General features: G+C 40.4%; 1 protein-coding gene across 3 annotated transcripts in view; it reads right to left on the reverse strand.

The window, feature by feature from the left end:
• LOC115354949 (oocyte zinc finger protein XlCOF6.1-like) overlaps nt 1-24,848 on the reverse strand; it is a 52,147-nt gene that overhangs the window by 19,751 nt on the left and 7,548 nt on the right. The window contains exon 2 of one of the 3 annotated variants that reach the window (XM_030045509.1): nt 4,124-5,061. The exons of 1 other annotated variant lie outside the window; for it this stretch is intronic. In XM_030045509.1, the coding sequence (XP_029901369.1) occupies nt 5,039-5,061 (23 nt within the window). In that variant the 3' untranslated portion in view covers nt 4,124-5,038. Of the gene's footprint in view, nt 1-4,123; nt 5,062-19,918; nt 20,278-24,848 lie in introns of those variants that run through there. One more of the 3 variants, XM_030045508.1, reaches the window with a different exon arrangement.

Raw genomic sequence — 24,848 nt, forward strand, 5'->3', positions numbered from 1 at the left:
CCTCCAGAGGACCGGCCACTGTCAGTATCCACAGTGGATGTGAGGAAAGTCCTGCTTGAAAGTGAATATGAGTAAAGCTGCTGGGCCTGACAACATCCCTGGCCGTGTACTAAAAACATGTGCCAACCAGCTAGTAGATGTCATTACTGACATTTTCAACATATCGCTGTCACAGGAGAGTGTTCCCACCTGCTTCAAGACAGCCACCATCATCCCTGTGCCTAAAAAGTCTGCAGTGTCTGATCTAAATGACTACCGCCCTGTGGCACTCACCCCCATCCTGATGAAGTGCTTTGAGAAACTGGTTCTCCAGCACATAAAGAACATCATCCCTGCCAGTCTGGACCCTCAGCAGTTTGCATTCAGAACCAACAGATCCACAGAGGATGCCATCTCCACTGCTCTCCACTCAGTCTTCACTCACCTTGAGAAAAGCTGCACCTACACCAGAATGCTGTTTGTTGATTTCAGCTCAGCTTTCAACACAATCTCCCCCATGAAGCTGATTGGAAAACTGAACACTCTGGGCATCAGTACCACTCTCTGCAAGTGGATACTGGACTTACTCACAAACAGACCCCAGTCAGTTCGGATTGGCAGTCTCTCCTCCTCCACTCTAGTGCTCAACACTGGAGCCCCCCAGGGCTGTGTGCTCAGCCCCCTCCTGTTCACGCTGTACACCCACGACTGCAACCCCCGACATTGAGAGAACTCTATTGTGAAGTTTGCGGATGACACCACCATCATCGGTCGGATTTCCAACAATGATGAGTTTTCATATTGGGAGGAAATCAACCATCTTGCAGAATGATGCACAGAAAACAACCTACTGCTCAACGTCAGCAAAACCAAAGAGCTGATAGTTGATTTTAGAAAAAAGGAGGCAAAGACACACAACCCTGTCTACATCAGTGTAGCTGAGGTGGAGCAAGTGAGCAGTTTTAAGTTCCTGGGAATCAACATAACAGAGAACCTGTCATGGACTTCACATATCTTTGCCCTGGTTTAAAAAAGCTCAGAAATGGCTGTATTTCTTAAGGAAACTTTAGAAAGCAAAATTCCCACGACAAGTTCTTGTCAACTTCTACAAAGGAGCGATTGAAAGCATCCTGACTGGAAACATCACAAACTGGCATGGGATGTGCACGGCCCAGGACAGGACGAGTAACGAGTGATTAAAACTGCCCAAAACATCATTGGTACCCATCTACCAAGCATCAGTGATATTAGGTGAGGTGCCTGCGCAGAGTCAAAAAGATCTTAAAAGACAACACCCACTCCAGCCACAGCCTGTTCACCCTACTGCCGTCAGGCAAAAGATACAGAAGCATACGCTGCTGTACCAACAGACTTCAGAGCAGCTTCTTCCCTCAGGCTGTGAGACTACTAAATGCACCATCTGCACTCCTCCATGTTTAATAAATCAATCAAGAGAGAATCACATTTTAATTTCATTGTACAACCTGTTGCATAATGACCAATAAACTTCCTTCTATCGTTGTATAATCTAGTATATTCTCTTATCAACATAATCATCGCTTTTGGAACTGGGATGGTCATCTGAATGGTCATGTAAATGAGCAGGATGAGTCATTAACCAAACATACAGTAAGTGTAGCTTCTCTGTTGAGTTGGTGGCTAACTCAACATTCTCACCCAGTACGCATTTCTTCAACCTGCATCTAGACTGGCATGTCTAAAAGCAATAGAGTTTGAACTGTTAACCTTGGGAAAATATTTTGAATACCCACAATCATCAAGAGCTTTACCCAATATAGCTTTGCATGTAGTAATATCCCTGCACACCACTGTATTAGTTAATTAAGATTTTTTGAGATACTGAATCTATGGCAGCCATTGGTTTTAACCCATCTGCCCCTTCCACTTGATATCTACTGTCTGACAGACACACAGTCACAAGCCTATATGTGGAATTCTATCTTTCATTGTTCAAGGATTAAGTAAAAATCACATAATTTAGCCTGGTTTTGCACCGCGGAGTATTAAGATACTCGGAAACTACTTTGACATTCATTCAATAAAAAGCCATTTCTTACTTAAAATACCTAGAACAGACCTATTCAACTAGCGGCCCGTGGGCCAGACACAGCCCTTTTTATTTTTTCGGTGGCCCGCCACACACTACCTGCAAAACAGGTACGTATTTCCAGTGTTGGGCAGTAGCGGCATGACTAGTTTGACTACATTTTTCAGTAGCGTGGTCGTAACGTCACAGTTTTCGAAATCAATTAGCTTTTAAGTAGTGAAACTATTTTACTGATCAAATAGCGCGGTAGCATCCACAGAAGCTACATTTTCCCAGGCATTTCTAAACTTTAAATGCAGTGGAGCTTTTGCTGCGGTTTGAAATCTAACCAGGAGCAGCAGGTGACATCACCGCCGCTCACGGACCTGTACGTGTAGCCGACAGACTGTCGTCTTCTGTGTGATGTCGCGTACCTGTCCTGCCGCTGATGTGGATTTGTCGGCTGCAGCGGGAAATGTGCATGCAGGCGACAAAGATGACATGAGATGCCGATGTTGAAAAGCTTCTGTTGTGTCACGTGAACAAGCAGCTGTAAGAAAGATCAGGATGCCTGGCCTCCATATCCACTGAAAGGAAAAAAGTTTGGAATGCAGAGGTTTCTTCTTTTGCTCCTGTGGTTTGAACCAATTTATTGAGTTTTAAGGTCATTTACACTTTGTCCTCCAAATGGGCCCTAATTTTAGCAGACATGCAAACACAGGTGTGCACACACACAAACACACACACTAACATGTATACACACTTCCCCCACATTAGTATGTACACACCACCTGCTTTTTGTCATTATGTGAAGCATGTTGTTTGTTTTTGTTGCCGTGGTTTGTAGCAGTAAAAGCAGAGTTTCATAAACTATTGAACTGAACTTTTTTTGTCTATCTGTTTGACTGACACTTTATTGACCACTAAGGTAGCAATAACTTGAAATGAAGTTGGTTTGATGGTTAAAAAAAATAAAATAAAAAAAATAGTAGCTTTGATGTAGTAAAGCTACATTTTGTCATTGTATTGTAGCTTAGCTTGCTACATTTCTCTGGAGGGTAGCTTCAGTGTAGTGAAGCTTTATGTAATGCAGAGTAAGTGGTAGCTTAGCTAACTACAAGTAGCTTGCCCAACAATGCATATTTCTGAGCCATAGACGTATAATATATCTGCTGAGATTTTTTTTTGAGACATTGGAACCATTTCCTGTATGCAGGGATCTCAAGTCTCACGCATTTGGTGTGAGACACACGCATTTCAGCCCGTTCACGCGCTCACACACCACACCTTGTATTTCTCAGATGTCAACTGTTTATTTTATTTATAAATAAATAAAATAAACACTTGCGAATACTGAAATTCCTAAATATTACACAATTGTAGCTTGCTTCTGTGTCTTATATTCATCCTAAAATATAATGGCCATTGCATCAGAAATGCATTTATTTGTCACAACATCAACATTTTCATGAACATTTTACCAAATCTCTTAAGCTGCACATTCATACAGTAAGGGTTTTCGATTCCAAATGGCTATTTCCACATTGAAAAAATTGTAAAATGTCAAACAGAATGGGCACTGTTCTTCATTTGTTCAATTTTGAAGATAATCACACCAAAATGGTTTCAATTTGTAAAGTAGTCAATTTTATGCATATTTTATGTATGGTGAAATTCAGAATGGGTTACTGTGGAAATAGCCACAGTAAAGTACCTGAGTGATTCTATAATTAGGGGTACATTTCGTATCAACCAAAAAGTGAGAAAATCAGTTTTCTTTTTTGATAAACAATTTTTTTTCCATAGTATACCACTTAAATGCGCAAAATTCATCAATTGCCAAGCTTAAATTTTAATGATTTTTTAAATATTTTAATGAAAATATGCATTTGAGTCATTCTTTTGTCAACTGTGCTACGGACAAATGTTGTATCATACAAAACATGAATGATGTCCTACACATTTGATAATATATTTGTTTTAAAGTTTTGGAGTCTATTCACCATGGGTTTTATGGTTGCCTGTGCAGCTGATTTGAAAATAAAAAAAAGTGAGAAAATCAGTTTTCTTTTTTGATAAACAAATTTTTTTCCATAGTATACCACTTAAATGCGCAAAATTCATCAATTGCCAAGCTTAAGTTTTAATGATTTTTTAAATATTTTAATGAAAATATGCATTTGAGTCATTCTTTTGTCAACTGTGCTACGGACAAATGTTGTATCATACAAAACATGAATGATGTCCTACACATTTGATAAAATATTTGTTTTAAAGTTTTGGAGTCTATTCACCATGGGTTTTATGGTTGCCTGTGTAGCTGATTTGAAAATATTAGTTTTGAGCTAAATAATGAACATTCTGTGGGACGGTATCAGGAAGGAAGAATCAACATAAATCCACATTACTCGTAATTTAGAGTTATTCACCATCCTTATGCAAGACTACCCCCTCCATATCCCCCACTTTTTTGTTACAGTTTAGCCAACATTTAAGAGATTTATGACACAAAAACCACACAGTTGACATGTAAAGTAACACAGCTGAAGATCAACACAGTTGACAGGACACATTTGGAAAGAGAAACCTTTCTTTAAAATGAAAACTTTAATTTGATTACATAAATTTGAGGGTCATATGCATTAAGCTGATGAGTTCAATTTCAATTGAATAGATTAAAAATATTACATCATTAAAACTTTGACAGAATGTTTATGGAAGCTCAATCTTAGGAAACTTGAACATTTTTAATGCGTAGTTCTTTAACATGTTGTTAATACTGAATTATTATCAATTTTAAAGTCCTCACCAACTCATCCTAATAATAATCTCTTAATTATTCACAAAACAGTCCAGATGCATTTCTCTGTGGTGTCTCTCCAGTCCAGATGTGTGTCTCTGTGGTGTCTCTCCAGTCCAGATGTGTGTTTGTTCTCATGACAAGTCTCTCTGTGTCTCTGTAAACGTCTCTCAGGAGCAGCTTTACGCTGAGCTCTGTACTATTGCTGCTTCTCAGCAGCAGATGAATCGCCTCCCTGAAACACAAATCAGTCTGTTTAATATTATGTTTAATATTATGTGAGGATAATTTCAACCCACTCAATCACCTCAAAATTATCCGTACTCCATGAAATCATTGTGATACAGAGTGTTTAGATCAGTTAAGTTAATCCCTTCTGATGCAAATCATGTTTTTAGGCAATTCTTATGTAATTGTGTAATTTCTGTTTTATAACAATAGCTCATGACTCTTTTTTTAATTAACAACACTCAATATAAGGATAACTTTGCCAACATTGTCAACTGTGTTACAGTTGATGGGTAACACAGTTGACAGGTAACGAAGTTGACATTTTGGCCATCTTAGGACTTTTTGCTAACTGTAGACTTTGGACCGGTCACCACATACCTCAATCAACTCCCATACACATTTTCTGCATTTTTATAAATATAACATCTAAAGCAAATTCACAGAAACATGTTGATAACACAGTTGACGATCAATTTACCCGCTCTACGTGCACACAGTAATATTGATTAAGTACTGAAGAGAAGGAGTAAAAACTCACCACAAAGTAGAGCTGAAAACAATTACTCAAAGTAATCTAGTACCTCGATTACTTTTTGCCTTGGGTAATTTTTCCTGCCTCGAAGAATCGTTTAATAAATAAAAAAATAAAAATATAAATCCGGTGTTTCGCATGGACTATTTTTAATGTGGCACAACCGGCGCAACGTGCTTACGTCACGCACGCAAAGGAAGGAGGAAGGCAGGCGTCTTTTTAAAGTAGCGGCAAGATGTCAGAAGGGAAGCGAAATGGGGATGAGGAAAGCGAAGAGAAATGTGTTAGAAAAAGGCAGAAAACATCCAAAGTATGGGAGCATTTTGATCTCAACACCAAGATGCATACAGTGACCTGCGTTCACTGTAAGATGGTCCTTATGTACCACAATAGATGCTCCAACACCTCCACCGAAGACACCCGGGATCAGGGTCGGAGACCTGGGGTCTGTTTCACGAAGCAGGTTCAACAAACTCCGAGTCTTACCCCGAATTGAGTTGATCTACTCTTAGATTGGAAAGCTGATTTGAGTTAGCTGATTTTAGTTAGTTTTATCAAAACAGAGTAGTTTCACCGTGGGGGCGAAGCACACTTGGCAGCAGCTTAAGATGAAATATAAAAACATTGTTCAAACAGTGTTGTGTATAGATGATCGACTGTGATGTGAAACGGTAACGCTCAAAAAGATAAACATCTATGCGCGGTCTTATAATCATCTCCCAACGAATATTTAATTCTCTGCGCAGTAACACTGCACCTTCATCCACGGGATCGTTGTCGAAAGTACATGCCATGTTTGTGAAAAAAAGATGCCAGCTAACTACTAATGGACTTCTTATAAAGGCCTACTGACTGTTTTTTAGGGCCCTCGCCTCTCTGACAGAGGGCCCTATTGTATCTGTAGCGTTTCTTTCTCCTTCTTTTTCCTATTATTACGTCTGCTTGACGCTTAATTTGACCCCCTCAACATGCTCAAAAACTCACCAAATTCGGCAGGTACATCAGGTCTGGTGAAAATTTCAATAAAATAAAAAATCGGACCCCCTAGGTGCAAAAATGGGCTCGCTAGCGCCACCTAGGGATGCAAAGGCAGCTGCTGATGCCCACAGGAATGTGATAGAAAGACCAAACAACGCCAAAATGCAGATCTCATCAAGCGCGACATTTTTCGTGCTGCCGCACCCACCTAAAATCAACAGGAAGTCCACCATTTGCGTTTGAAAGTCACATTTTTGCCCAAATTTTCGCTTTGCAGAAAATCTATCTCCTCCCAGGGCGTAAATGGCAGCGGCTTGAAAATTTAATACATGACAGATCACACAGTGCTTAACAAAAGTTGCTCAAAACTCCGTCATTACTCCATTCGTTTGGTAGATATAAGCCCTCAAACTCAGAGTGTCGACAACCAAAGCCTCTAATTTTTCCTATGGACTCTGGTGTGAAAAGGCAGGATCTTGGCAGACACTTGGCACTAATTAGGTCCCTACTGTCTAAAGTAAAAGTATGACAGCTTCCAAACCTATACTGATGGACAGGATGAAAATTCCTACAAAAACATATATTATGGTGTGGATTGGAAAAAGTTTGTGGCCGCTGTGAAGACTTGTTTAACAGTTTTTGACTCTGGTCTGCTCTCCTCTGCACTCTGCCTGGTCTATTGACACCCCCTTAGCTGCCTGCACATCCCCCAATACACATACCCATTGTAAGGAGTGAGAGGTCATGTCAAGCACACACTAGGACATGCTAAGGGCACCATCTGCTGGAGGGGCGCCAGAGGGGCACCAGCAGCGGAGGTACTACCGGTGGGTTTTTGTCGGCATCAGGAGTGTGTGTGTGTGTGTGTGTGTGTGTGAGTGAGCGAGTGAGTGATAAAACACTGGAAAAAACAGACAATCCCCAACAGGCACAAGGGGGATGCGGGGCACGGGTGCGAGGGCCCGTCATACGCTGCTTGCAGCTTTAATTTTTTATTATTATTTTTTAAATAACAGATGGCAGAACTAATATGCCACGCCAAAACTCGCCTGCTGACTGAATGAATGAAGAAGTTAAATAGCTACCGTGTGTGGCTGAAAGAGGGCAGACATAGAGAGAAACTCGAGGTTTCATGAGAAAAACCTGGTCCCGACCAGGGGCCTCATTTATAAACATTGCGTATGCACAAAACGGGGCCTGAAATTGGCGTACGCCACTTTCCACGCAAAGGTTGTGATTTATAAAAAAAAAAAAAAAAAACTTGACGGAAAAATGTGCGGTCCTCCACGTAAATTCTGAACCATCCGTAAGCCTATGCACATCTTGGAGACAAGGGGAATTTGGCAACACAGATAGTGAGGTGGTGAATTGAATCCAAACTGCATCATGATTCATCTCTTACACTCCATATCAATGCCGGCTCTACCTATGTTGGCGCTCTAGACAAAATAACTCCCTTGCACCCTTCCATAAATACAGTGGTGAAAAAAGTTTTCGGACACCCTTAAAATTTTACATAATCTCAAATATTATCATGAAATATTTGTGGAAAAATCTTTTTAGACAGATACAAATAAATACAAATTATATTTTTTGTTTATTGTTTACAAGAAAAACTAACAAAACTAAATTCTTGACAGTTTAAATATGTCAGTTCTCAACACTGTCGGTATCAAAGTCAAATACCAGAAAATGTGTTCAAAACTGAACAAAAAATAAATAAACCATCACATCATCAAATTAATATTTAGCAGTCCTGCCACTGGCATGTAGCAGAAGTCTAATCCTGGCTGGCATGTTCTCCACGAGCCTTTCACACTGTTGAGGGGTAATCTTGTCCCATTCTTCTTGAATTACTGCTTTTAATTCTTCTAAATTCTTTGGTTTACGCTTTGAAACAGACCTTTTGATAATCCACCACAGATTTTTAATGGGGCTCATGTCCAGGGATTGACCTGGCCACTCTAAGACCTGGATACTGTGCTCCTGGAGCCAAGTTCTACTGGCCTTGGATGTGTGGCAAGGGGCATTATCTTGTTGAAACATCCAGTTTTTACCTTGATGGAACAGTGCACGCGCAGAAGGGAGCATGTGGGTTTCGAGAATGGTACAATACTTGGCAGAGTTCAATGTGCCATCACAGACAGTGAGATGACCAACACCAGCAGCACTCATGCATCCCTAAACCATGATATTGCCTCCACCATGCTTGGCAGTAGGTACTGTACATGATGGAGATAATGCTTCGCCTGGCCTTCTGCGTACCCTCACATTAGTAGGAGGAAGATGAAGCTGGAAACTGGACTCATCTGACCACAGGATCTTCTTCCAATTCCTGGCTGTCCAGTTGTTGTGTGCCTGGGCCCAACGATGCCAGTCTAGCCTCTGTCCCTTAAGCCATGATCTGAAAGTCGGCTACGTACAGTGCGGGTGGAACACTGGACACCAGTTTGGTTTGATTACTGCTGGTGAAGCTCCTGTGATGTCATTCGGCGGTTTTGCCTGCACATGCGGATCAGGATGCGGTCATTTCTTGCTGAAGAAACTCTTGGACGCCCAGATCTTGGTTTGTCTTCCATGCTGTTGGTTTGTCTGTATTTCTGCAGAGGGTATCCAACTGCTGAAGGACTGTATCTGCACTTGATGATGATGTCATCATAAATCAATATAGTTCAAATACATTCATCATGTCTTCCTTTTCGCTAAAAGAGGTTTTTGTTTCTCTTAATCAGACATGGGATGTTTATTTACCTTGACAGTTTCGGAGGTAACTTCCTCCTTCTTCAGAAAGCGTCCAACTGACAGCTGGAGTGGCACCTGTCAGATCCAGCAGACCGGGTGCCGCAGACCGGGGGAGCGCGGTGCCGGAGCGGCATGTCAGCTGGCTGCTACTTTAAACCGGGTGGTGGCGCACACCGGCCGGCCCACCTGATGCCAGCTGGCACTGCGCCCACCAGGTCAGGTCTGCCCGATCTGACAGGTGCGCGGCGCACAGAGACTGCCATATATACCTTTCATCATAAATCAATTTTTGTTTATACGCGGTTGCAGCAGCACGACAGCGACAGACGACAAGGCGGGGGCTTTAAAATCAGTATCATTTATCAGGAAGCTGTTTATCTCTCTCCTGCAGTAACGGTAAAGCACTATACCACGCAGTGTGGAGTTATATGATGCAGTGCGAAATACGACTGATAGAAACTCATTAGTTTCCGTTATAGGTAAGTATCAATACTCCTGCTGGTATTAGACGATCATTACTAGTTATAGCCTAATACGTGATAGCAAACTTTACAGTGTTGTGATGTGAACACAGTGTTAGATAACGCTTGCTAACGTTCATAGATAAATGCGTATATCTACAAGCTAACCCTGGTCACTGACCAACACACCTGCCCAGTCTTCCCCTGGTTCTCCTCGCAGCACAGCTGAATCTCTCTCTGACCATTATTTCTTCTGACTCTGGTCTGTTCCTGGTCTCTTTGACGCCTAACAGGCTCGTAATTATAAGGCTGTGGTCCGTCATATTGATATGAATACACATTCACAGCCTCTTCAGTGTCACAACTAGCATTAAGATCCATTATATTCCTATTGTTCAAATTGACCGCACTCCCTCTTCCTACGTCACTTCCGGTTTAGCTTTTTTCAGATGCGGAAGTAAAATTCTGCCACAAAAACAACTCCAGAGGTCACTGTAAAATATATATATATATATATATATGCATATTTCAATGAAAATTCAGTTCCCACATCATTTTCCTACACATTGATTCACTGGGGTCTCCAACCTGCAATATGCTCTTTAATGCAACATTTCACAAATGCATGGGGTGTCCAAAAACTTTTTTCCACCACTGTATAGATTCCATATATCAGCGGTGAAATCATGCTGTGGTTCCAATTTCATGCGAGTGCCCACAAGGGCGCGAGCTCTAAAATTTTTTGGCATTTATTTATTAATAAAAACGCATAAAATGGTTTTAACTATATCAACTCGACAACTCGATTTTGATAGACACGCGTGCGCAATTTGCCCCAATGTTACCAACAACAATGTTGGAATTTACCATGAGATCGGAACTATTTGGACGTGCCACAGGGTGATGCAAACACACAGCAATGTCACCAGCTAACCTACATGGTCAATGAAATGACACACAAATATGCCCATCAGGCAGGCTACGCACAAAAGTGATTAACGTCAGAGAACACCTCTTTTTCATAACACCTGCAATAGCCTAAATCAATGAAACATGCCAGGTTACTCAACTGAAGATGTATATTCACCCATTTTGATTGGCACGATACAGATGAAAAAACAAACTAATGTTAACGTTCCTGTACTAGCTATCCAGCTAACGATGTTAGCGGTAGCTAGCTGTCAAGTGAATGACTTGCAGTTGCCGCTGAACATTTCAAGCGAGCTTGGTACGTAGCTACTCGTGTTGCGCATGCATTCAAAACGCCCACGTACAGGAAACACCGGCTACAAAACTACTGTACATACTCGGTATCACAGAGAGCATGCGCACGTCAAGCTGTCAACTTTCCAGCATTTCCCTAGCAAATTAAGATAGATACGTGTATATAGGCAGCGGTTTGCAACCAAAATGATAGAAATAAGGTATATTATAAAAGGACACCCTAGGAGACAAACATTTTAAAGATTTTAATTTTATAGCTTATTATGACCGCTCGCCCCTGTCATATATATATACAATACTCACAAAAAGTTAGGGATATTTGGCTTTCGGGTGAAATTTATGGAAAATGTAAAAAGTTCACGCTACAGTGATATTATATCATGAAAGTAGGGCATTTAAGTAGAAGCATACACTGGTGATTTCCTCATCTCAAACAATTTATTGAAACAAAAGCCAACACATATGTATATGTATATACATATATACATGTATATATACATGTATATATACATATATATACATATGTATATATATATATATATATATATATATATACATGTATATACACACAGTATATATTTATACACACACACACACACACACACACACTACTCACAAAAAGTTAGGGATATTCGGCTTTCGGGTTAAATTTCGGGATGAACCTAAAATGCATTATAACCTTTACAGGTGAACTTAATGTGACCTTCTGTAAACTTTTGAATGCACATGTCCAACTGTTCAGTGTTTCAGTACTTTTTGCACAAGTTGCTGTTCTCTAATAAGGAGCTTAACGGCAAAATTCACAACAGGTGTTTGATCCATGAATCGACCAATAAATTTCCTGGTTCAATTAGAATTGGTATTTAAACAGTCCTCCTCATCATGCTGCTCACATTTTGACATCATGAGACCAAGACAACACCAAACAATTGATCAACAGTACCTCGCCATTGCGAGGCTTCAAACAGGATGTTCTCAGACTGAAGTGGCCACTGAGCTTAGAGTGTCACAGAGTGTCATCAGCAGGTTGCAACAGAGATAAAGAGAAACTGGAAGAGTCACAGAAAGGCATAGAAGTGGACGTCCTTTGGCCACATCCCACACTGATGACCGCTTCACTTTTAACAGTGCCCTGCGGAACCGGATGATGAATGCCACTCAACTCCAGGCACGTTTAAGGGAGGTGAGAGGCACCCAAGTGTCACGTCAGACTATTCGAAACCGTTTACATCAGCATGGTCTGCGTGCTAGACGACCTGCAAGGGTACCTGACCACACCACCAGGCACAGGTGTTATCGTCTTGCATAGGCCAGGGAGCATTTACGCTAGGCGAGGGACCAGTGCTGTTCTTTGATGAAAGCCGATTCATGTTGAGCAGAAATGATGGCCACCAACGATGTTGGAGACGTCAAGGAGAGCGCGATGCATCAGCCACTGTTGTCACCAGACGAGCCTTTGGTGGTGGTGGTGTTACTGTGTGGGCAGGTGAGTCTAGTTAGTACAGAACTGCCCTACACTTTGTGAATGGTACAGTGACAAGCACATACTACCTGAATAACATCATTAATCCAGTCATTGTGCCCCTGCATGAACAACACAGGCCTAATTTCATCTTCATGGACGACAATGCTCCAGCTCATCGAGGTCGCATGATTAGGGAACGGCTGCTGGAGACTGGGGTACCTCAGATGTAGTGGCCTGCACTTTCTCCAGACCTGCATCCCATAGAAAACCTATGGGGTCAGCTAAGTCGCCGTGTAGAGGCTCGGAGGTCTGTACCCCGGAACCTCAATTACCTGAGGGCCGCCCTTCAAGAAGAGTGGGATGCCATGCCTCAGCAGACAATAACTCGATTTGTGAACAGCATGAGACATCGTTGTCAAGCTGTAATTGATGCTCAAGGGCACATGACAAGTTATTGAGACACTGATATTTTTTTGTTGTGGTATATCCACCACTGTTGTTGGCTTTTGTTTCAATAAATTGTTTGAGATGAGGAAATCACCAGTGTATGCTTCTACTTAAATGCCCTACTTTCATGATATAATATCACTGTAGCGTGAACTTTTTACATTTTCCGGCTTTCACCCAAAAGCCAAATATCCCTAAGTTTTTGTCAGTAGTGTATATATATATATATATTTCATCACGGTTTTCTCACCATAGTGTTAATTACAGCACACTGTGTTCACCTGTCACACTTCTAATTATGCCAGGATATTGCAGATTGAAATGTAATTTGTGACAAGGTGTGAGGCAATCACTCTAATTGTTATAAATATATAAATACCATGGTGACACCAATGCATAATGCTGCGCGATGGATGCATTGCCACTGCTAGAAGATTATGCAAATGGAAGGATCAGGAGGGAACGAGTCTTCAGAGACCACGAAGATTTCCTGGCCCATGATGATGACTGGCTAATAAGCCGATTTAGATTCCCTAGAGCAATGCTCTTGGATCTATGTGCTGAACTGGGCCTATTATTAGAGAGGCCGACCCACCGGAACCACGCTGTCCCTGTTCAATTACAGGTGTTGACAACCCTGGGGTTTCTGGCAACCGGCTCTTACCAGCGCGAATTGGCCGATAGGTATGTGTTTAATATAGTCAACAATATCATGTTCAACTCTCTGCCTGAAGACACTTTTGGGAATAATAAAATTCTTTGACATTATCCATAGGTCTGGTATATCGCAGCCGGCCCTGAGCGCACTAATGCCTGCAGTCTTGGATGGCATTGTTAAAATGACCAGTCGATACATCAGATTTCCCTACACCGTGGGTGAACAGGCCAACATTGAAAGGCAATTTGCAGCAATGTCCCGTTTTCAAAATGTACTGTACTGTACTGTAATCTATTGTATCACCCAACTAAGGTGTGCAAAATCATCAGGGCTTCTGGTGTGCTGCACAACCTTGCGCTGAAGAATAGCATTCCTGTCTCTCCTGGCCTCCTCCCACCCCAGCTGGCTCATTTAAATATTTATCAGTATTCATGAGGTGCTTTGCATTGACCATTTATGGTTGAATGTGGGCGTGTTGTGGGCGGAGGATTAGACGCAATCTTGTCCGCCAACGTTCAGGTGGTCTGTGATTTATAATGGGAAATTGCTTGCAGGTGTGCGTGCGCATGGTTTTATAAGTCTGGATTTTTCTGGGCATACGCCATTTTCGGCTTTTGGGCGTACGTACACTTTTAGTATGAATCCTACGCAATGTTTTATAAATGAGGCCCCAGGTTAGTTTCATGGCGTCTGTTACTGCGGTAACTGACCAAGAGCTTAAGTTACCTTCCTCTGTGAAACTGTTAGCCCCTGATTCTTTTGTTGAATGCCCAAGTACAGACCGGAGTCAGTCTTCAGCTCTCAGATATAATATTTATTTGGTCACATATAAAGCAAGGCAGCGCTGGTCTCAAAGTGACAGGGCTCTCGCCGGATCTCTATCAGAATGAGCCCCGATATCAGGAAATGATGCACATTTATCTTCTTGGGCTTGGGCCTGCCCCGTACATAGGTTGGACTCACGCAACCGAGTATAATTGGCCGGTTACCCGGACAGGGACAGGCCAACCACTGTCCATGCCTTGTTCACAGAATGTGTGATGCTATGTGTGTGAATGCTGACTGGACGTGTATCTAAGGGGAAAAAAAAAGGGGGGGGGGGGGCAAACAGGAATCAGAGCCTACAATTACAACATATTAAACAACAGGATAGTAATCATTCAAGAGATTTCCCTGCATTATTGTAATAATATAGGAGTAATATGTCACTGAAAGAGAAGAGATATGAAGTACAATTAGATGGCTGTTAAAGTCTACATATACAATTGCTGTGCAAATGACTTGCCAGGGCATGTTTAAACAGTCTGAACGATGAAATAGAGCGGATGTTTGCGGGCAGATTATTCCAGTCAGATGGTGCTTTGAACATAAAAGCTTTTTTTGATGTAGACAATGAAACATTAGGTATAGAAAAGAAACACTATACAGTATGTATTAGATGATGAGTAGAGGAAAAAGGAACCAACAACTGCTTTAGATAAGTAGGATAATTGAAATGAACACATTTAAAAATAAATTGCAGCCAGTGCATCTGCCTTCTTATCAAAGGTGAGGGCAGGTCAAGAAGTGCGTACATTGTGCAATGATGAGTTGTAGGCAGGGGTGGACTGGCCATCGGGCACACCGGGCATTTGCCCGGCGGGCCGATGTGCTAAGTGGGCCGACAGTCCCCCGACACTTTTTTTTTTTTTTTTTTTTTTAATTATTATTGAAATAGCTGACCGTAAGATCAGTAGATCAGCGGCCCGATTGACACTGGGCTGGCCCAATCACATTGCTAAACAACCCGTTTTGCGTAGTTTGGTCCCGCCTGCATAATGATTTCGGCAAATAAAGTCATTGCAAGAGTTTGTTTACTCAGCACCGGGCCGGCCCCTGAGACACGCTGCTCTGCAGCCCATTGGTTATTTTTCTTCACTGACACGGGACTGGCCCAATCAGATCACAGCCTGTGGCTCGGTGCGCCGGTGTGCAGTGCAACGCGGGGCGAACGTTATCTCATAGGATCTACTGAGATGGAGAGGAAACGCAAAAGTGGCGCAGAGAAACTGCAAGAAAAAAAGCGGCTGTTAATCGGTAGCGGCTCTACCCGATGGTAGAGCGGATAGTGCCCCCGTCTGCTATGCAGGAGATCTGCGGTTCAATTCCCCACCCGGACAAAAGGCGGATTTTACTTTATTAGCCTACCTCACTTTGTTGTTAACCATGAGAGTGAAGTGATTCTTATCATTCTGCCTGTCACTGGCTAGATGACACACACAGTGGCATTTAGGGTTTCTGTAATTTTCATTTCTGTACTCTTTTTGTGAATTTGTAACCCAGGTGCTAAATTATCATTATTATTATCATTATTATTATTGTTATTATTATTTTGCCTTGTTTTGTTTTGGGTTTTGTTGTTGTTGTTTTTTTGTTTTTTTTTTGCCTTTTTTAATGCCTTGTTCTAACTTTATGGGGAGATATATATACCAATCGAATCAGATTCAGATTTAAAGGATTTGTGTGATATACTTTACTTTATACCATGACCTTCCTATGTGCAGTTTGGGCTCATTCTCCATTCATGTTGACAGGCACCTACACTTACTGATCTGAAATAGATGCCCAAAAGATGTTGGCCAGTTGTGGCCTGTTCAATAGAATAAAAAAGTTCAATTCCTATTCATCTATTGTATTTTATTGTTCCACTATAGTACTATAGTCCAGTATGATTGGGGCAGCCAAGTAATTTGACATATTTGAACAATTTTTTAAAAAGTAACGTAATAGTTACTTTTCCTGGTAATTAATTACTTTTTAGTAGAAGTAACTAGTAACTATAATTAATTACTTTTTCAAAGTAACGTGCCCAACACTGCTGATGACAGCTAATTAATTGCATGGCATTATGGTTTTAAAGAGTTGCACAGTTGGTATACACATTTAAAAGAGCAAAAAGACCGGAAAGGTGTGCGTTATCGAATGTGGTGGGCCGGTCTGGTCCAAAATGCCCGGGCCGATTTTTTGTCCCAGTCCGCCCCTGGTTGTAGGTGAACATTTAAGAATAAATCCACACAATCTATTATAAACTATGGTAAGCGGAGCAAGAGAGGTATTGGAGGCAATACAATAAACAGAATCAGCATAGTCCATTATAGGCAATATTAGTTGAATTGCAATCTTTTTTCTGACCTTATATGAAAAACAGTTTCTAGAACGAAAAAGGAGACCAAGACTAAAGTTCATTTTTTGGACTATATGATTAATGTGATAGTTGAATGAAAGCTCAGAATCGAGATATAGGCCAAGGTATTTGATATGGTCAACTTTCTGCAAAGTAGTGCCATCCTGACATGAAATACAGCACGTATGTGTTTTGCATTTGGATTTGATGTTCTGTCGTGTGCCAAAAATCATAGTATGTGATTTATTTTTGTTAAGGAGTAGCTTATTAGCTGCCAGCCAGTGTTGCAAATTATTAAAGTCATTCTGCAAATCTGATTCAATCTGTAATATATTTGTATGAGATGTATATATAGCTGTATCATCAGCATAAAGCTGAACAGAACATTTACAGATAAGGGGCACACCAAACTGCTGCGTTAAAATATCAGATTTAACTCCATTAATAACAACACATTGTTTCCTATTGTGAAGGTATGAATTGAACCAAAGTAATGCAGTGTGTGAGAGGCCAATAGCATGGAGTTTATCAAGTAGTATATAGTGATCAACCAAATCAAATGCCTTTGTTAAGTCAATAAAAATTGCACCAGTTAGTTTAGAGGTATTTGAGGCAGTGAGAATATCATTGGTAAGTTTTAGCAGTGCAGTAGTTGTAGAGTGATTTGAGCGAAAGCCAGACTGAGAGGGTGACAGAATATTTTTTTCATTTAAATAACATGACAATTGATTATAAATTAATTTTTCAAACACTTTAGCGACTGAGCAAATAATAAAGATTGGTCTATAGTTATTTAGATCTAGTATGCTGCCTCCTTTATGTAGGGGAGTGATGCGTGAACATTTCCAAATTCTAGGTAATTCGTAGGTGGACAGTGACATATTGAATAGATCACGTAGAGGATACATAAGTATATGAGCTGCTATTTTTAAGAATCTGGCCTCAATGCCATCCAACCCAGGACCACTGCTGATTTTAAGGTCCTTTATAGTATTCAGTACCTCAACCGGTGTAATAGTCCTAAAAGAAAACTGACTGTTAATAGAGTGAGCATTAATATGATGTAGGTTCATGCAGGTGGATGATTCAGGCACTATGGATGAAACTGATAAGAAATGCTCATTGAAGGCTTGAGTAATTGAAAGTGGTTCATGTACTGTTTTATTATTAACTTTAATTTGTTTAGGTACAGATTTGTTAGATGCATTAGTTATTGTTTTAATCTTAGACCAGAATTGTTTGGAATTTTTGAAGTTCTCAGAGAGAGATTCTTTGTAGTAATTTGATTTGGCATTTCTTGTCATAGTTTTACTTAGATTTCGTAGCCTCTATATTCTTCCCAATCAGCAGGGTTCTTAGATTTACAAAATGTAGCCCATGCACTGTCCCTCTGCCTGAAAAGACTAATTAATTCAGCACTTATCCAGGGAAGGTGTCTGCCTTTTACCTTGGTAATTTTCAGAGGAGCATGTTTATCAATAATTAAACTCAGCTCAGAATATAAAAAATCCCATGCCTCCTGTACATAAGATATTAACTGAAACCTTTCCCAATTAATTGAGATTAAGTCGTTAATAAATTGATCTATATTTAGTTTTTTATATTGTCTTATTGAGATTAGCTTGGCAGCTTAATTTTCCATATACAGTACACAATTGCATGGTCGCTAAAGCAATCAGACATAATTCCTGACTTTAGAAATCTGTCAGGATGAGAGACTAATATCCAATCAAGAAGAGACTGACATGATAATGTAATACGAGTAGGTTCACTGATTAACTGGGTTAGATTTAAATTTGCAAAACTATTTTTATCCTTATTTGCAGATTTATCCAACCAGTTTTTATTAACGTCTCCTAAAAGTATGATTTCATTTTTGAATTTAATAGAATTAATGGTAGAGATCATATGATTTACAGATTCAACAGGTGCAGATGGAGGTCGATATATATTTCCAATAGTTATGTACTTATTAGCATGCAGAGTTGTTTTTACGAAAATGCGCTCAAAATTTAGGGGTTCAATATCTGGAGTTATTAGCTCTGAGACCAAGGTAGAAGACACATATGTGGATACACCACCTCCACTTGAGCCCCTATCAGCCCTATATAAAACATAATCAGCAATTTCAATTTCCTTATTAGATATTTTGTTTGTAAGCCAAGTTTCGGATAAAGTAACAACAGCAGGTTTATACTGTTGAACCCATGCTCGCAGCAAATCAATTTTGGGTAAAAGACTTATATTTAGGTGAATAATTTTCAGACCTTTATCACCATCCATTATTGATATTTAAAGTTTAAGTAACTCCACTGATCGGACATAGGAGGGCTGAAAAGGTCAAACTAAGTAATTTGTAGGACTCAGAATTAAAAAATAAATAGACATTACAATTAGACAAACAAAAAATATCACAATACATAACAGATAGACACACACAAGAACAATATGACACAGCAGTAGACAAAAAAAAGAGTAGCCTATTAACCCAGGTCTCCATGCCTAGGTTTTTGGTGAGTAAACCAGTGAGAGATATCCCTACTGAGCTAGGCCTGCTTCAGAGAGAAAACATTAGGGTGGCTAAAAAAAAAAAAAAAAAATTATTTAGAGCCTAAGCTGTTTAAGCTGTCCTGTTTTCTCTTGTATATTCATAATTGCTCTTTATCTTGGCAAAAACGTATTTTATCCGATTACTCGATAGAATTTCTGGTAAAATACTCGATTATTAAAATATTCGATAGCTGCAGCTCTACCACAAAGTCTTCAAATTTCCATCCCTGAAGAGAGTGACGAGTCACGTGATGAAATTATAGAATCACTCACCTGAGTAAATTTTTTTTTTCATTTTTGACGGGCTGACATACATACCAGTTACGATGTATGACAGATGCTTTTGTATATTCTGAGAGACTAGGTGGAAGTGTATTATCGTACCAAATTTCAGTATCCTAAGTGGTGTAGTAGGAAAAATAAGTGTAACCTATAGGAATAGCAAATTATAAAAATGTGTTATATAAAGTAAATTTAAATAACAGTGGGGCTAGAAATCAGAAGAGGGTTCGGCTCAGGGAGGAAATGAACAGTACTGAATCACACAAGATGCAGTTTGGTGAAGGAATGGTACCATGTATTGACAACAAAAAAAATAAAAAAAAATATGCAACAACTGTTACATTGGGAGAATGGCCATTAAGCAAAACAAAACAAAATAATTCTAAATAAATTCACTGTTCACAACTTAATTCTTCAGTTCTTTTTTCCACAATTCATTTCATAGCACAAACAGAATGACACACTCAACCCTTACTGCCAGTTAAGGCTGCTGTCCATATAAGTGTATAGTCCAAAATCCGTGAAGGTTATTTGTTGTGGTTTCAGTTATCAACCAGAGTTCCTTTCGTAAAAGAATAGAGTCCTCCAAAAGAAAAGTCCTTCCCAAAAGAGAGAAAAAAAACACTGGCTGCAAGGAGCCTCCTACCAGGACCGGCAGGAGAGAAGTAGAAGCTTGGCTATGAAGTCAACAGTCCTGGTAGCTCGCCATCAACCTGGCCTGTGTATAGGACAGGATCCTGGGTTCATTATTGTGTACACATTCAATTATATACTCATGTTAACAAGAATACACTTCCACTATAGTGCGAAATAAATAATAAATAAAGTAAATAACAATTAAGAAAAATAAAGTAATTCAATCAATTCAGCTCATGTAAGCTAGCCGCTATGGCCATGCTAGCCGCATCGTGTTAGCCGCGCTAACCGCGAAGCTAACAGAGACAATTATTCAAACAAACACTCACCAGCGTTTCTGGCCAATTCGCTATGAACACTCGCTCTCGGCGGAGCAAACACACTCGCTCTCGGCGGAGCAAACACACTCGCTGTCGGCGGAGCAAACACACTCGCTGTCGGCGGACCGAACACACTCGCTGTCGGCGGAGCAAACACACTCGCTGTCGGCGGACCGAACACACTCGCTGTCGGCGGAGCAAACACACTCACTGTCGGCGGAGCAAACACACTCGCTCTTGGCGGACCGGACACAAGGCTCCTGCAGCAACTCAGCACACCTGTGGCTTAGCAAAAAAAACCCCGCTATGCCACTTCCGCACACACCTTTATGCGGCGCTGAGTGGCAGCACATCAGTCACGTGACGCATGTGACTGCATTTTGCATCCGGGTTACATAAGGACACACGAAAATCGCGCCAAAACCGACACATAACCCTCACTAAACTGGCCATATCTCAAAGAGTATCCATCCGAGCAAACTAAAATTTTACAGTGTGCCTATTGGATACAGAAACAAACTTTTAGTCTTTCAATGCCCTCATTATTCCACATGTAAACAGTTTTGACTTATGGTTTGCTTTTTTTAAGCAAGGTCTACTGTAGGCTATATGGAAATTAAATGGACAGCATTATGGTTTGTCCAAAATCCTTTTACATGTTACTTGGCATATTCCCGTGTTTCAGCGTATTCCACTCTCTTACGTAATGCGAAACTCAGCCGCGGGGGGCAGCAGTACGCGTATAGGCGTCTGGTCTGCCGGAAATACAGAAGAAGAAGAAGAGGCTGTCGCTATTTCTGTGTTTTCTCCCATCGATATTTAAGTCTTTCATTAGCTGAAGGCAGACTGCAGTCTCCTCCTCACTCCAAAAATGCTGGCTCTTGCTGCTTTTCCCCACGCTGTTCGCCATGTTGTTCCCCCCATTTGCAGTAACCATAGCAACGAAGATGCCCCAGGATTCCTTGTGAATCGAGCATGCGCAGACGTAACTGAATATTCCGCTATGGTGCATTTTCTGATTAAGGTGTTTAAATGGCACAGTATTCCGGTTGGAACAGGCATATGCCAGAGGTCTTATTCAGAATTTTCTCCAACCGGAATATGACCTTAATCAGGTTCAGTGCATGTTTACACGACTCGTGCGCAACCGGAATATTGTGGATATTTCGAATAATACAGGAATATACCGTATTTCACCAATTAATTGCCCGGCTGCAAATAGCCGCCTGGTTCTTATAAACGCCTGGGGTCTGCACCCATTTTGCGTATTAAACGCCCACCCGAATAACCGCCGGGGCGATTATGTGCATCATAATGAGGTAACCCAAAATAAGGCTACTCACCTTATTTTTGCAGAAGTAAACAGTTAGCCGCACAATAACTGTGCGGCACTTCCGTTTTCTGTCAAAATAAGAGCGCTAGCTAACGTCAGAAAAAAAGGGTGTACCGTAATCTTAAATTGCCCGACTGTAAATATGTTGGACAGTAACTGTCATCAATATAATGGCCTGGTGCAGGTCTGTGCAAAAATAAATAAAGGCCTGCAGCGAATAGCCGCCTGGTTCTTTTAAACGCCCGGGGTCCAAGTTGATTTTGCATATTAAACGCCTGGGCGATTAATTGGTGAAATACGGTAGTGTGCATGTAAACGCACTCAGTGATTAAAATCACACAAAATGCATACAGATTGGCTGGTCTGGTTTTAACTTGACCCTATTTCCATTGATAAGACCACTGAACACCACTGCCTATAATATATTATGTTGATAGGTTTCCAATGCAATGAACACCCGGGACCCACAGGTAGTGATATGACTGGGTCCTAGGAAAAAATTAGTTGGTAATAATAACATAAGCTACACATGGCACTAACTAATGTCAAGTGTCAAGAACTCTGAACCTATACCTCCTCAGCAGACAACAGAAAACAGCAGATGCCACCATGTCATAAAATGCTCCTGACAGTGGACTGCACACTCCAAAGGGCCTCAGTCCCCTCAGCAAATATATGGGTATATTCATGCATGTATTGAAAATGTATCTGAAAATTAAACAAATAAAATCCAAAATCTGAAAAACATTATTTACAAAACAATGTCACATCATCATGACATACTTAAAAATGTGTTTATGTAGTGGTTTGATCAAACTTAAACCAGTCAACAGTTGAGTCAAAAACCCACAAAGTATTCATACTTTCAAAATTTCTCACAGCATAAACAAATTTATAATTAATTGCAAAAACAAGTTTAGATGTGTCCAATTAAGGCACTTTGAATTTCCTTTGTAATTTTGAACCATGTCTTATGCCTTTAACATAAAATCTTTAAGACTTAGTTTATAGGGAGCATTTTTTGACAGGCTTTGCATTACATAATTTTTTTGCATAACATTCTAACATTAGCTCACTGTTGATAACAAAGTGGGTTGTAGTGAATGAAATGTATGCATATTCCTGCGTCAAATGGCATCAGTACATTTGTTACTTTTAGAACCACTCTGCTGTGCATTCTCTCGATGAGCTTCAAGAGGTAGTCACCTGAAATGGTTTTCCAACAGTCTTGAAGGAGTTCCCAGAGGTGTTTAGCACTGGTTGGCCCCTTTACCTTCACTCTGCGGTCCAGGTATACACGGTATGACAGTAGAAACTATATAAATGGAGCCACGGTAGATATTTGACGTCATCGACGATACCGTCATCGCATCTGCCACTGTGTGAAAATGGCCGCAAGCACAGTGACGGTGGAGAAGGAGGTGCTGGTCAAAAAAAAAAAAACGGTGCCACATATGGGATATGGACGTGGTTCGGGTTTAACAGGGATGCAAACAGCGCGCCGAAAAGCACAACTCGCTTTTTCCGTGTTTGAGCAACATATCTCCTCTGTGCTACAAAAGATCCGTCGTAACCCCCCAAAGTCCTCTAGTCCAAAATTTTGCACTTTGGACTAGAGGAACCAAAGTTCAGTGTTTATGTTTGCAGCTAATTTTAAATATTAAACCAAATGTTCTGTGACACTTTTTGCACAAGAGAACTGTTAACAATATTCACTTTATTTTTGTGAGAATTTTTGTACTTCTACATCCGTACCTCTCTTGCTCTTTTGCACAATAAATGCTCAAAAAATTATATTATATCTTTGCTTTTTTGTTGTTATTGTTGTTAAAAATATTTAGCCTTGCAAAAGGTCTAAAAAACCCATTTAGAAACACTTCCATGATAAGTTTTACACTGCAACATTTATACCGCAATATATACCGTTACCGTGAGGGATGCAATTTATACCGTGATATGAATTTTTGGTCATATCGCCCAGCACTAACACACACAGACACACACACACACACACACACACACACACATATATATATATACATACATATATATATATATATATACATACACACACACACATACACACACACATTTATACATATACGTATATATACACACATACGTATATATACATACATATATACATATATATGTATATACATACCTATATACATATACAGTACAGGCCAAAAGTTTGGACACACCTTCTCATTCAATGCGTTTTCTTTATTTTCATGACTATTTACATTGTAGATTCTCACTGAAGGCATCAAAACTATGAATGAACACGTGGACTTATGTACTTAACAAAAAAAGGTGAAATAACTGAAAACATGTTTTATATTCTAGTTTCTTCAAAATAGCCACCCTTTGCTCTGATTACTGCTTTGCACACTCTTGGCATTCTCTCCATGAGCTTCAAGAGGTAGTCACCTGAAATGGTTTTCACTTCACAGGTGTGCCTTATCAGGGTTAATTAGTGGAATTTCTTGCTTTATCAATGGGGTTGGGACCATCAGTTATGTTGTGCAGAAGTCAGGTTACTACACAGCCGACAGCCCTATTGGACAACTGTTAAAATTCATATTATGGCAAGAACCAATCAGCTAACTAAAGAAAAACGAGTGGCCATCATTACTTTAAGAAATGAAGGTCAGTCAGTCCGGAAAATTGCAAAAACTTTAAATGTGTCCCCAAGTGCAGTCGCAAAAACCATCAAGCGCTACAACGAAACTGGCACACATGAGGACCGACTCAGGAAAGGAAGACCAAGAGTCACCTCTGCTTCTGAGGACAAGTTCATCCGAGTCACCAGCCTCAGAAATCGCAAATTAACAGCAGCTCAGATTAGAGACCAGATAAATGCCACACAGAGTTCTAGCAGCAGACCCATCTCTAGAACAACTTTTAAGAGGAGACTGGCGACTCAGGCCTTCATGGTCAAATAGCTGCTAGGAAACCACTGCTAAGGAGAGGCAACAAGCAGAAGAGATTTGTTTG

This window comes from Myripristis murdjan, chromosome 23 (genome assembly GCF_902150065.1).
Source record: "Myripristis murdjan chromosome 23, fMyrMur1.1, whole genome shotgun sequence".
Lineage (NCBI taxonomy): Eukaryota > Metazoa > Chordata > Actinopteri > Holocentriformes > Holocentridae > Myripristis > Myripristis murdjan.